The 13,200-nt window shown below is 41.5% G+C and overlaps 1 protein-coding gene across 3 annotated transcripts in view; it reads right to left on the bottom strand.

Moving 5' to 3' along the window:
* Positions 1 to 338: 338 nt before the first annotated feature.
* CCDC38 (coiled-coil domain containing 38) overlaps positions 339 to 13,200 on the bottom strand; it is an 89,279-nt gene continuing 76,417 nt past the window's right edge. For all 3 annotated transcript variants that reach the window (XM_030214070.1, XM_030214071.1, XM_030214068.1), the window contains 2 exons: positions 2,785 to 2,878; positions 339 to 1,238 (listed from right to left, as the gene is read on the bottom strand). In XM_030214070.1, the coding sequence (XP_030069930.1) occupies positions 1,119 to 1,238; positions 2,785 to 2,878 (214 nt within the window). In that variant the 3' untranslated portion in view covers positions 339 to 1,118. The remainder of the gene's footprint in view (positions 1,239 to 2,784; positions 2,879 to 13,200) is intronic.

The raw sequence follows: 13,200 nt of genomic DNA on the forward strand, positions 1-13,200 counted from the left end.
TTTAGAATCCTCAGGGGGGAGGGAGAATTACTTTATAACAATCATGTGACTGATTCTTACATAGGACAGCTTTTTAGCTGGGAGGAGGCTTTTCTTAATGATCTGACTTTAAACTGCATTGTATTGAAAGCTGCATGTGACAAAATTCAGATGTAGAAAATTATGGGAAATTGCTGTCAAACTAAGCATGGATTTACATAGACTGCTGACTAGCTTTCTTAATGAAACTAGTTTACTTTTTCCTGCTATGCATGTATGTGACATTTTTACAGACATCACAAATAGATACAGAATATGGAAAATGAATTAGGTTTGATTGCATTATGCTGTTGCTTTTTTATGCCTAGCATGTGTGATCTCATTTAATGGCTGGCAGTTCTCGTTTAATCTTGTTTTAGAGCAGACTTACCTTACCAAACAAGGTTTGAAAAGCATTTTTGACTGTAACAAATGTTTTTGCAGGGGCTGATCATATACAGAATAAACACCACACCATTCTAAATTTATTAGAAGTTGCACAGTAGTGACTCCCATTAACCACACAGAGGCAGGAACTAGATTAAGGTTGGGCACAATTACCAATATTAAATAAAATATCTTGTTCTTGCAGAGATGTTTTTCAAACCTTGTGTAGTATGGTAGGTAGAGAAGAGCTTAGAAGGGTCCTCGGGTCCAAACAGGTTCTACAGCCAATAAGCTGATACTTATTGCTGAATCTTGTGGTAGATTCTCATATCAGCTCCCTAAAAACCTGAATCATAGAAATGTAGAAAAGCAGAGCCAAAACTAGATGGGGGAGGAAGGTTGTGCCTGATTGTGATGCTCATCCTCGATAATAAGGTAAAACAGAATTTAACAAAAAAAATAAATTAGTAACAGGCCAACACCTACCTGGACTGGGCCTTGGCTTGAGATGATAGTGATCCTAAAAGCTATCTGTTACTTGTTAGTGGGTCTGTTACTCTATAAAAAAATATTTTAGAGCAGGAAATTGATCATGTATGATCTTCCTGAGAAGATCTACATTGTAAACCCCAAACTCTCATTACTACGTGACGGTCAGCATGCCCTTAGAGCCTTCATAATTCCATCTGTTCCTTTCCAAGTTCAAGCTCTGTTTACTGCCAAGTAAAAAAATACCGGTACTCCTCTTGTACTCGTGCAGTATGCTGATCATCTTCACTTGTCTTTGCTTTTGTTTTTGGAGGTGCTGAACGAGGCATTAGTTTTCTTCCAGTCTTTGTAATTAAAAAAAAAAAAAAAAAAAAGTGGTTGAACTGCAACTTGTTCAGTTCTAGAAACACTCTTAGCATTGTTTAATTGTTCAAGGTTATAAAAAAATATGTAAACTGTAGAGACAGCCTGTATGTGCCGTAGTTGCTACTACAGCAGTCTTTTTCCTCCTATTCAACCAGAGTAGGTAAAATATTTGATACCAGTACTATTCTTTCAGAGGTAACAGATTTATTTATTTTTAACAGCTACCTTCCAGGTCGCATTGAAGAAAACATACAGCCCCCATAAAAACTGATTATGCTACAAGTTTGTAAATGGATGAGTTTTGAAGAGGGCTTTCTGCTGTACTGATTAAGGGTTAAGTGGAATACTGGTTTTTATCCAGTAGCCTAGTGGTTATGCTGAAAACCAGGGAAGCTAAGGTTCTAATCCACACTGCCTCTCCTTGTAATCTTGGGCAAGTCATTTATGCAATAGCATATTTTACTATTTGGCTAAATATGAATAATGGGCCTTGAGCTTTTAACATAACAAATAATAAACAAAGCAACATGAAATCAACCCTTATTTCAGTAAGATTTAGCATAGTAGAGTCCTGGATTATTTGTTGGGCCAAATTGAATATGAATACATTGGGTACCGCCCTACATTTAAACTCTGCTGCCTCAAATCTAAACTTAGGTAGTGGGCTTTCTGGGGACAGGGCATTAACTAGTATACCTACATGTAATGCACCTTGAACTAGTAGCAAAAAGATGTGAATCTAAATAATCTATACTAAAGCGTAGAAATAGAAAATATTCACCTAGTATTGGTTTCTCATAAAATGCAGTTTGGGACTTGGGCAATAACTCCTCACACCTATGATTGCAGATAGGCCACAGTTTTATTTGTCTTTCTGCTGACCCAGGTTTACTGTGAATGGAGATTGCCTGATCTCCCTTACCAATTTAGGCCTCTCATACAGCTACTGGAAGCTTGAAAAAAAAAAATGAAATTTGAGCTACTTCTTGCCCCATGTGTAATATGTTCAAAGATTGTACAGGGCTGATTTTATTGATGGCTCCGCCAATTCAGTAAAAACACTAGCTAAAGTTTTCTCCATCTTTGCTAAGGCTAAGTGAGCCCAAAACTTTTTTTTTTTTCTTTTTTTCTAAGCAACTGGGCTAGATCAGTGGTTTTTCATTTTGGGTGTGAGGAAGATTATATTGTTCTTTCTGGGGATACGGCATGAATCCTTTGGTGAGAATTATGTTAATATTTACATACCCAAATAAGTCATTTTAACTCTTAACCTCATGCGATAGCACAGAACATTGTTCCTCTGCTGCTATAATGCAGTGGATGATTTGATGTGGAACCCAACCCCACCAGTGAATTTGTGCTTAGGTTTGGAAAAAGTTATATTACTGCTCTTAGAAAATAAAACACATTTTCACTGTCTGACTCAAAAACACTACTACAACAGAGTGTTTGTGTATATTTAGAGAGCTAAGAGTTTAGTTCCTTTCATTGGAGAATTTGAGTTCTGCTATTTAATTTAAATACCTGTCTCTTTGGGTCAGCAGTAGCTCTTGCTAGCGCTCTTTTCAATCGTTCTTCCTGATGTAACAGTTGCTGCTTCAACTTTTCTTCACGTATTCTGTAATAAAACAGGAGGGTTTTTTAAAAATTATTATTTCTTTCCTCATTTTAACCTTTAGTACTTTACTGCTTTAGTAACCCTCGCCAGGAGAGAAAGGTGCCTCTGCTGCTGCAGATCAAATCTGGATCTCGTAAACTGCAATGGTGAGCAATGTGGTCTCAACCACAAAAAAAGTACATAAGAGTGTTTCTTTAGAACCCTCACCAGACCATTCCAGAAGCTGTAGGTTTATTCTTGCCCACCTGTGGAGATATGGAAAATAAGTTCTACATACTTTGCCGAATAAGAGCACCCTGCAGCCTTAGGAATTTATTATTTTGCTGAATTCCTTCTTCCACTCCCTCCCCATGGTTCTTTTTCCCTGAGAGGTATTTAAAAGAGGAACTTTCACCTGCACGGTGGGGAACTCTGATGTACATTGCAAGATTTCACTGGTGGGAGCATCATTCGTCACGAACATTTAGGCCAAAGCATTGATGCTGCTTAGAGATGGTACCTGAGGTAATTTTTGGGCCACCTTCAGCATGTCCCTGTATTTACAGTGGCTGTTTCCTTCTAGGCAGGGTAGGTGTGGTAACACTGGACTCTCTTGAGTCCTGATCAGGGGGAAGGCCTGGTAACATACCTACCAATACAACCGACTACGCAGTCCTCCTTGAGTGCTTAGATCCAATACCCGAGGAATACCCAGCAGACCAATCATGGACCAACTCTGACACTCATCCAACGAAATTTCTCAATCAGAAAATATGCCAAGTCCCAATGCAAATTAGACATATGCCCAACCAGCCTCATTAGATCCGCCCCTCAACAATTCACAACAGACCTAACGAATCACCTAAACTACATGCTACAAAATGGCCTATTCCCCATGGACAAAGGAAATATTCTACTCACCCCTCTACCTAAAGACGCCAAGAAAAACACAATGGACCTAACCAACTATCGCCCAGTAGCATCTATTCCACTTATAACTAAACTCATGGAGGGTATAGTGACGAAACAACTCATTGACTATCTAGATAAATACTCAATGCTACATGAGTCTCAATCAGGCTTTCGGTCGAATCACAGCACGGAAACTGTACTAGTGTCTGTGATGAACTCCTTCAAACAAACAAACAATTGCTACTGGCAACAAAATACTCCTCCTACAATTCGACATGTCCAGTGCTTTTGATATGGTTGATCATGGAATACTATTACATATCCTAGAATACTTCGGAGTCAGAGGTGAAGTTCTTAACTGGTTCAAAGGATTCCTGACCTCAAGAACATACCAAGTAACAACGAACGCAGATCTATCAGCTGCATGGACACCTGAATGTGGAGTACCCCAAGGATCCCCCCTCTCACCAATCCTTTTCAACCTGATGTTGATACCTTTAGCTAAATCATTAGCTAACCAAAACCTTAACCCTTACATATATGCAGACGATGTCACAATCTACATCCCGTTCAAACATGACCTAAATGAAATCACCAAGATCAACCAAAGCCTTCAAATCATGCATTTCTGGGCAGACGCATTCCAATTAAAACTTAATGCAGAAAAAACACAGTGTCTTGTACTCACCTCACAATACAAACAACTTCACCTCTATAACCACACCAAACTTTTCTCTTCCTATATCAGACAATCTGAGAATCCTTGGAGTCACCATCGACCGGAACCTCACGCTCGAAACCCATGTGAAGAACACAACAAAAAAAATGTTCCACGCCATGTGGAAACTCAAAAGAGTAAAACCCTATTTCCCTAGATCCATCTTCTGGACCCTGATATCGTCACTGGTACTAAGCCACCTGGACTATTGCAACGCACTCTACGCTGGCTGCAAAGAACAAACCATCAGGAAACTCCAGAATACCGCCGCCAGACTCATATTTGGAAAACCAAAATTTGAAACTGCAAAACCCCTAAGAGAAAAACTTCACTGGCTCCTACTTAAGGAACGTACTACGTTCAAGATCAGCACGATTGTACACAAAATCATCCACGGAGACGCCCCGACTTACATGCTAAACCTTGTAGACCTGCCTCCCAGAAATGCAAAAAAGAGCATCTCGAAAATTTTTGAATCTACACTTCCCCAACTGCAAAGGACTAAAATATAAGCTTATACATGTGACTTCCTTCTCCTACATGAGTACGCAGCTATGGAACGCTTTACTTGCCAATCTGAAAACAATCGAAGAACTACCTAACTTTCAAAAATCCCTGAAGACGTATCTCTTCAACAAAGCCTACAAAGAGGACCCATAGCTTAACTTTACAACCATACTAATCCTCACTAGTCTGAAACTCTTCTTTAATAACTATCTTCTTAGAACTCTTTCCCACTCTCAATCTCTTTACATCACCAATTGTATCTGACTCAATGGAATGGCAATGCCATAACAGACCTCTGTAAGCCACATTGAGCCTGCAAATAGGTGGGAAAATGTGGGATACAACTGCAATAAATAAATAAACAAGCCATTTGTTACGTTTGGCACAAGACAGAGCGGTTTTAAGGACACGAGTCATGGCTCAGTGTGAAAAGCATGTTTAAAAGAGAGCTCTCCTGCAGCAGCTGCTACAAAAGCCTGGGGGGGCTGCATGCGTGCCACAGCTCTTCCCTTAGTTATTGTTTAGTAGCCTCAGGAAGTACTGTAGGATTCGGAACCCTAGGCGCAAAGTTTCTACTTTTCCATCAAGCTTGTATGGGCTTTTTCTCAAAGCTTTCTTGGGGAGCTCAGAGCACTTCCCTCCATTTTCAAGACTAACAGCAAAACAGATTGGGTTGCTGGCTAAGTGAAATATCAATCATGTTAGCCACCGCCTCTATCCTCTACTGGGTCTTTAGGAGCAGAGCAGCTAAAACATAGGACTGTCCCGGTGGGTGAAGGAATACCCTTTCCAAACTACAACACTGCTGAAAGAAGTCATTTCCATGTTCCTGGAAGCCTCAGGCATTGTGATTCTCTGATACAAGAGTCTGGCTCACTTAGAAAATTCTATATTATAGAGAATTTGAAAAGGCAGTTTTTCTCTATTAATCAAAATATTTAAGGCTCTAATTTAGCAAACCTGAAGAGGATAAACTTATTTTTCCTGGAGTGGATGACTTGGAAACATGAGAGCATAAAGACCATATGGCCTATTCATACCATCTGCTATCTCTACCATATAGATACTATGCACTTGTCTCAAGCTTTAATGAACTTGGATACAATCTTCATTGCCATCACCTCCACTGGGAAGCCATTCTACAAATTCACCTCCTTTCTGTGAAGTATTTTTCCTTAGGTTACTCCTGAGTCTATCCCCTTTCAACTTCATCTTATGCCCCCCTCGGCCCAGGGCTTCCTTTCAATTGAAAGAGACTTGTCTCCTGTGCCTTTATGCTATTTAAACTTCTTTATAATAGCTCCTGCTCTTCATCCAAAGTATACATATTGAGATCTTTAAGTCTATCCCCATACACTTTATGACAAAGACCATTTTAGTAGCCACCTTCTGGACCAACTCCAACCTGTTTATAAAAACATAAAGACCTTTATGTTGGAAGCATCTTCTATCCTAAAGGATCTGCAGGATTTCAGACTGGAATCTTGACTGAAATGGGCTTCATGTGTCAGTTCTGGGTCTCCAATCAGCAGTGTGCAACACACATTTCCAGATGCATCAGAGTCATAGCATTAACTTCCTTGATTGCCTTTAAAGGCCTACAGAAGCGTGGTACGGGCGGTTAGCTTGACGGAGTTTAAAAAGGGGTTAGATAGATTCCTAAAGGACAAGTCCATAGACCGCTATTAAATGGACTTGGAAAAATTCCGCATTTTTAGGTATAACTTGTCTGGAATGTTTTTACGTTTGGGGAGCGTGCCAGGTGCCCTTGACCTGGATTGGCCACTGTCGGTGACAGGATGCTGGGCTAGATGGACCTTTGGTCTTTCCCAGTATGGCACTACTTATGTACTTATGTACTTATGTACCTTTAGGCAAAAGGTATAGATAGCACTGATAGTTTCCAAGACCCATCTCAATGGTCTACCTTAGTTTAGCCATATGCTCATGAAAAGTCATGTGGATCTTGATAAAGGTTTTGGGGGAGCCCAAGCTTCTAAGGTTTCCTGAAGATAAGCCCAAGCTTTGTTTCTTTTTTCTTCAAACGGAATAAGATTTTACCAGACTGAAGGAATCAGAATGAGCTGTTCTGCTTCCATCAATGTGCTTGTTTTCAAGCACACCAGCCATCCTTTCAAAACATGAGGTGAAATATCCAGGGATGCTGAATCTCGCCTGCCCTGACATGCTAATGATGCCCTACCAATCTATTCCTCATAGGGACGGATGGGCTCACTTGTGGTCAGTGGATCTTGCATGTGGTTAAACATAGGTACGAGTTCTTACATCCTCTCAAAAGATTCTGTTCCCCTCCCCACCAAGGTGGCAACCATACATGCTACACAGCAAATGTTTACACCTAGGAATGATGGATCCACTCTCAAAGGAGAAGCGTCAGTGTCGGGAGAACCGCTCTCGATACAGGAGGTGCTGATGCGCTTGTCTCTAAGAAGCTGAGATCCTGCTCCCGTATTGACCCCAGCGGTTCTGCAACCTGTGCTCAGCTGACGCCCCAGCTTTTCCCGATGTCGGCCCTTCATGAGCACATCCAGGCTTTGCTCCCTGAGCTGCTGGATGGCCTTATGCAGTGATGTGCATTGGTATCGGGGGGTGCTTGCGGCTGCTATACCTCCCGCTGTGGCTCCGCCTGGCCCTCAGCCTGTGGTACGGCCTCTGACGCTGGTGCTGCTTGCAGCCCTGGTGATGACTACCACCCAGGCCAGTACCCCCTCGGTGGAGGAAGCTTTGCCAGAGTCAAGGCGAGAGCTGGTCTCTCAACACCATCGGGAAATGCACCATCTCAATTTGACTAGCAGACTGCATTTCCTTCACTTATGCCCAGGCTGGGCTGGCCTTGGAGGGTCATGTCATGGCTCGTAATGTCAGAGCCATGGCTGCGTTGGTAGCCCACTTGAGGAAATTTGCAAGGCTGCGACGTGGTCTTCAGTCCACACATTCATATCACACTACTACCTTGAGCAGGATAGCCCAATGCGACAGTCGGTTTGGGCAGTCAGTGTTGCAGAATCTGTTTGGGGTCTAGAATCCAACTCCACCTTCCTAGGCCTGTTTTATTCTGTTCCAGGCAGCATTTTCCTTCAGATTGTATATAGTTTCAGGTTAATGTGTAAAAGGCCCAATTGACCAATGTTTGTTGTTTTCAGTGAGCCTGGATGCTAGGGATTCCCCATTCATGAGAATATGCAAGCCTACTTGTCCTCGGAGAAAGTGAAGATACTTACCTGTAGCAGGTATTCTCCAAGGACAGCAGGCTTCATATTCTCACAATCCCACCCACCTCCCCTTGGAGTTGTCTCTTTCATTATTTTATTTTTCTTTCTGCTTTAAAATTAAACTGAGGGAATATGTTCTTGCAGCGGACAAGAAGGCACTCGCGCATGCGCAGTGGCACACAGCTTGCGCTTCACAAAGCTCTGATCTTTTTACTTTGGCATAAATGCCGGACCGAGCAATGCGGATCGGCGTCTACCATTCATGAAAACATTAACATGCTGTCCTCGGAGACTACCTGCTACAGATAAGTATCTTCGCTTTTCTGAGACCTGGTGGCAGGAGGATAACCAGTGGGACACTGTCATACCAGGATACAAATTATACTGGTGGAGGGGTAGCATTGTATGTTAAGGAGGGCCTTGAATAGACTAAAAATTCTACAGGAGACAAAACACATCTTGGAAGCCCTATGGATTGAAATTCCATGTGTAAAGGGGAAAAGGATAGTGATAGGAGTGTACTACCGTCCACCTGGCCAGGATGAAGAGACAGATGTAGCAATGTTAGCAGAAATTAGAGAGGCTAACAAACTGGGGAACACAATAATAATGGGTGATTTCAAATACCCCAATATTGCCTGGATAAATGTAACATCAGGACATGCTAGATAGATGAAATTCCTTGATTGAAGCAAGGACTGCTTTATGGAGCAGCTGGTTCAGAAGATGAGGAGGAACAATTCTAGACCTAGCTCTTAGTGGAGCCAATGATCTGGTGCTGGGGGGCGGTCTCTTGATAACAATGATCGAACATGATCATATTTGATATAAGCTCTGTAGTAAGTGATAGGAAATCCAGTATGTTAGCATTTAACTTTCAAAAAGGAGACTCTGATAAAATGAGAAGAACAGTGAAAAAAAACTTACAGGAGCAGCTGTGAAGGTCAAAAATTTACATCAGGTGTGGATGCTGTTCAAAAATACCATCCTGGAAGCCCAGGCCAAATATATGCCACGTGTTAAAAAAGAAGGAAAGAAGACCAAACAACAGCCAGCATGGTTAAAATGTGAGGTGAAGGAAGATATTGGAGCCAAAAGAAAATCCTTCAGAACATCGAAGAAGGCTCCAACTGAAAGTAATAGGAAACAGCATAATTAATGGCAAGTCAAATGCAAAGCACTGATAAGGATGGCAAACACAGACTTTGAAAAGAAGATTGCGTTGAAGGCAAAAATGCATAATAAAAACTTTTTTAGGTATATTAAAAGCAAGAAGCCAGCAAAAGAATCGGTTGGACTGCTAGGTGGCTGAGGGGTAAAAGGGGCACTCAGGTAGGATAAAGCCATAGCAGAGAGATTAAATTAATTCTTTGCTTTGGTCTTCACCGAGGAAAGTGTGGGAGAGATACCAGTGCCAGAAATGGTATTCGATGCTGACATGTCAGAGAAACAACCAAATCTCTGTAAACCTGGAAGATGTCATGAGGCAATTTGACAAACTGAAGAGTAGCAAATCACCAGGACCTGATGGTATACATCCCAGTGTATTGACAGAATTGAAAAATGAACTTGCAGAACTATTGTTAGTTATATGTAATTTATCTTTAAAATCAAGCATGATACTGGAGGGTAGCCAATGTAACACCAATTTTTAAAAAGGGTTCCAGAGGTATTCTATACATTTTTAGCTATAATGTTCTACTTCAGGTATGCTGCACTACTTCCCATCCCCCATCTTTCTTTTACTATCAGTCACATGCAGGAATTTCTGGCTGATCACAAACTCTGATAAGGCCTCCAGTTGCTAGGGCAACTCAACTGGCTGGCATAACGTGTTACAAATGTAATTTACTGAGAAGAGGTGTGGCAAGGACTCAATTGCAAGCCTCCAGCACATATGCAGCACCTATGATTGGTCCAGGGTAAGGGAGAAGTGAATGCTCACCACAGGCCTATAGAAGTACGATGTAGACAAAGAAACTCTGAAAAATAGCCTGGCTGGCAGGAGAGCTTCATACTCTTGCCACAGCCTTTTTCCCAAGGGGGGTGTACTTCCCCCTCCCCCCCATAAGAACTAATACTTTACAGCTAAGAATCTTTCTTTCATTCATTCATTCTTTCTTTCTCTCTGTTCCGTGACCTTTGTATGACAGTGAGGAATAAACTTTCCTTCCTCCTTTTTCTAAGTTCATACTGATAGTTTTACAAACACCAAAGCTACTATTGTTACACTCTGTTCTGTAAAACTACTAATGCTAACAGCCAATAGTATTTCTTGAGCTATTGTAGTGAGAAATAGATTCATTTTCTTTTCCTAACTTTGCCTGACTTTTTCTAAGAATAGCAACCAAACGCAGGTACAAATTGGTGACTCCCGGTGTTTAGTGGCGCTCTGCTGCTCATTGAGAAGATTGTAGTTTAAGTTATAGAAATCTATTTTTAATGATATCCTTTCTCTTGTTCCAAGTTTTGCATTTGCTGTTTGTAGCTATTGCAGTGGAAGCCAGAGGTAATCCGAGAAATTACAGACCAGTGAGCCAGGCAAAATGGTAGAGACTAGACTATTATAAAGAACAAAATTACAGAGCATATACATAAGCATGGATTAATGAAACAAAGCCAACATGGCTTTAGTGAAGGAAAATCTTGTCTCACCAATCTACTACATTTCTTTGAAGGGGTGAACAAACAGGGATAAAGGTGAGCCAGTTGATACTGTATATCTGGATTTTCAAAAGGCATTTGACAAATTACCTCATGAAAGACTCCAGAGGAAATTGGAAAGTCATGGGATAGGAGGTAGTGTTCTAATGTTGATTAAAAATAGTTAAAGGCTAGAGAGTAGGGTTAAATGGTCAGTATTCTCAATGGAGAAGGGTAGATAGTAGGGTTCTCCAGGGGTCTGTGCTGGGACCGCTACTTTTTAACATATTTATAAATGATCTAGATATGGGAATAACTAGTGAAGTAATTAAATTTACCGACAGAAAGTTATTCAAAGTTGTTAAATCGCAAGAGGATTGAGAAAAATTACAGGACGACCGTACGAGACTGGGCATCCAAATGGCAGATAATGTTTAATGGGCAAGTGCAAAGCAATGCACGTGGGAAAGAGGAACCCAAACTATAGCTACATGATGCAAGGTTCCGCATTAAGTGTCACCGACCAAGAAATGGATGTAGGAGTCGATGATACTTTGAAACCCTCTGCTCAGTGTGCTGCGGAGCAAAGAAAGCAAATAGAATGTTAGGTATAATTAGGAAAGGAATGGAAAATAAAAACGAGGACGTTATAATGCCTTTGTATTGTTCCATGGTGTGACCGCACCTTGAATACTGTGTGCAATTCTGGTCAACGCATCTCAAAAAAGATATGGTGGAATTAGAAAAGGTACAGAGCAGGGCGATGAAAATGATAAAGGGGATGGCATGACTTCCCTACGAGGAAAGGCTGAAACGGCTAGGGCTCTTCAGCTTGGAAAAAAAATGGCTGAAGGGAGATATGATAGAGGTCTATAAAATGATAATAATGAGGGGAGTGGAACGGGTATATGTGAATCGCTTGTTTACTCTTTCCAAAAATACTAGGACTAGGGGGCACGCAATGAAGCTACAAAGTAGTAAATTTAAAACGAATCAGAGAAAATATTTCTTCACTCAACGTGTAATTAAACTCTGGAATTCGCTGCCAAAGAATGTGGTAAAAGCAGTTAGCTTAGCGGGGTTTAAAAAAGGTTTGCATCTCTTCCTAAAAGAAAAGTCCATATGCTATTATTAAAATGGACTTGGGGAAAATCCACTGCTTATTTCTAGGATAAGCAGCATAAAATGTATTGTACTGTTTTTGGGATCTTGCCAGGTACTTGTGACCTGGGTTGGCCACTGTTGGAAACAGGATACTAGGCTTGATTGACCTTCGGTCTGTTCCAGTATGGCAACACTTATGTACTTATCCGGTTTCTTTGCACCAGGAGAAGCCGCAGACATGTGACTAACTGCGGGAGCCATGGGCCCGATATTGAGCCGGAAGCAATGAGCATTTTGCTGATCACTGACGGTGTTATATCTGGAAATTCAATGCTGGGCCATATCTGAATTCCAGCATTGAATTTTCGGGTCTATGAAGCCGGCCAAAACAAAGCCAGTTAAGTGCTATATTTGGCACTTAAGCTATAAAGAACCGCATAAAGAAAGGACTGCATTTTATGCGGTCCTGGCTAAGTGGTTATCTTAGCCAATTAAGTGGGAGAAGTGGCCCAGTGGTTAGGGTGGTCGACTCTGGTCCTGGGGAACTGAGTTCAATTCCCACTTCAGGCACAGGCAGCTCCTTGTGACTCTGGGCAAGTCACTTAATCCTCCATTGCCCCAGGTACAAATAAGTACCTGTATATGTAAGCCGCATTGAGCCTGCCATGAGTGGGAAAGCGCGGAGTACAAATGTAACAAAAATAAAATAAGTGCTGAAAATCGGCATTGGCTAAGTGCCAACTCTGCCCCACCTCGGAATGCCCACAAAATTGCCATTTTTGGCTAGAGCGCTAACCAAGCATTTTCAGTTAAGTGCCGCTGAAAATGCCCAGTTAGCCCTGGACAGGCAATTTAAACATCAAGCCCCATATCTTTAATCCCATGAGCTTGTTTTGCATCTGACCAAGTTTATATGGTGTGGTTGGTTTCAATTGTTCAGTCTGTTCCAAAGGTTGAGCCTGGTGGCTGCCTTATGGATGGCATTGGCTAAGGTGCTAGCTCTTCATGGGCCAAGGCATTCCTGGTCCATTAATTGTCTCAAAATAAAGGGGATATATAATGCCTCACCTAACCACCTCCCAGCTATGCTTCCATAGTAGTGCTTGCACGAGTGACCATTTGTAGTACAACTTTGGTTCAGCTAGCTCTTTATGCCTTAGATCTCATCTTCCTGGAAGACCAAACTTTGTCCAAATCATCCTGCAGAAACTTCAGGAACATAAGAA

The sequence above is a fragment of the Microcaecilia unicolor genome, chromosome 9 (genome assembly GCF_901765095.1).
Source record: "Microcaecilia unicolor chromosome 9, aMicUni1.1, whole genome shotgun sequence".
Lineage (NCBI taxonomy): Eukaryota > Metazoa > Chordata > Amphibia > Gymnophiona > Siphonopidae > Microcaecilia > Microcaecilia unicolor.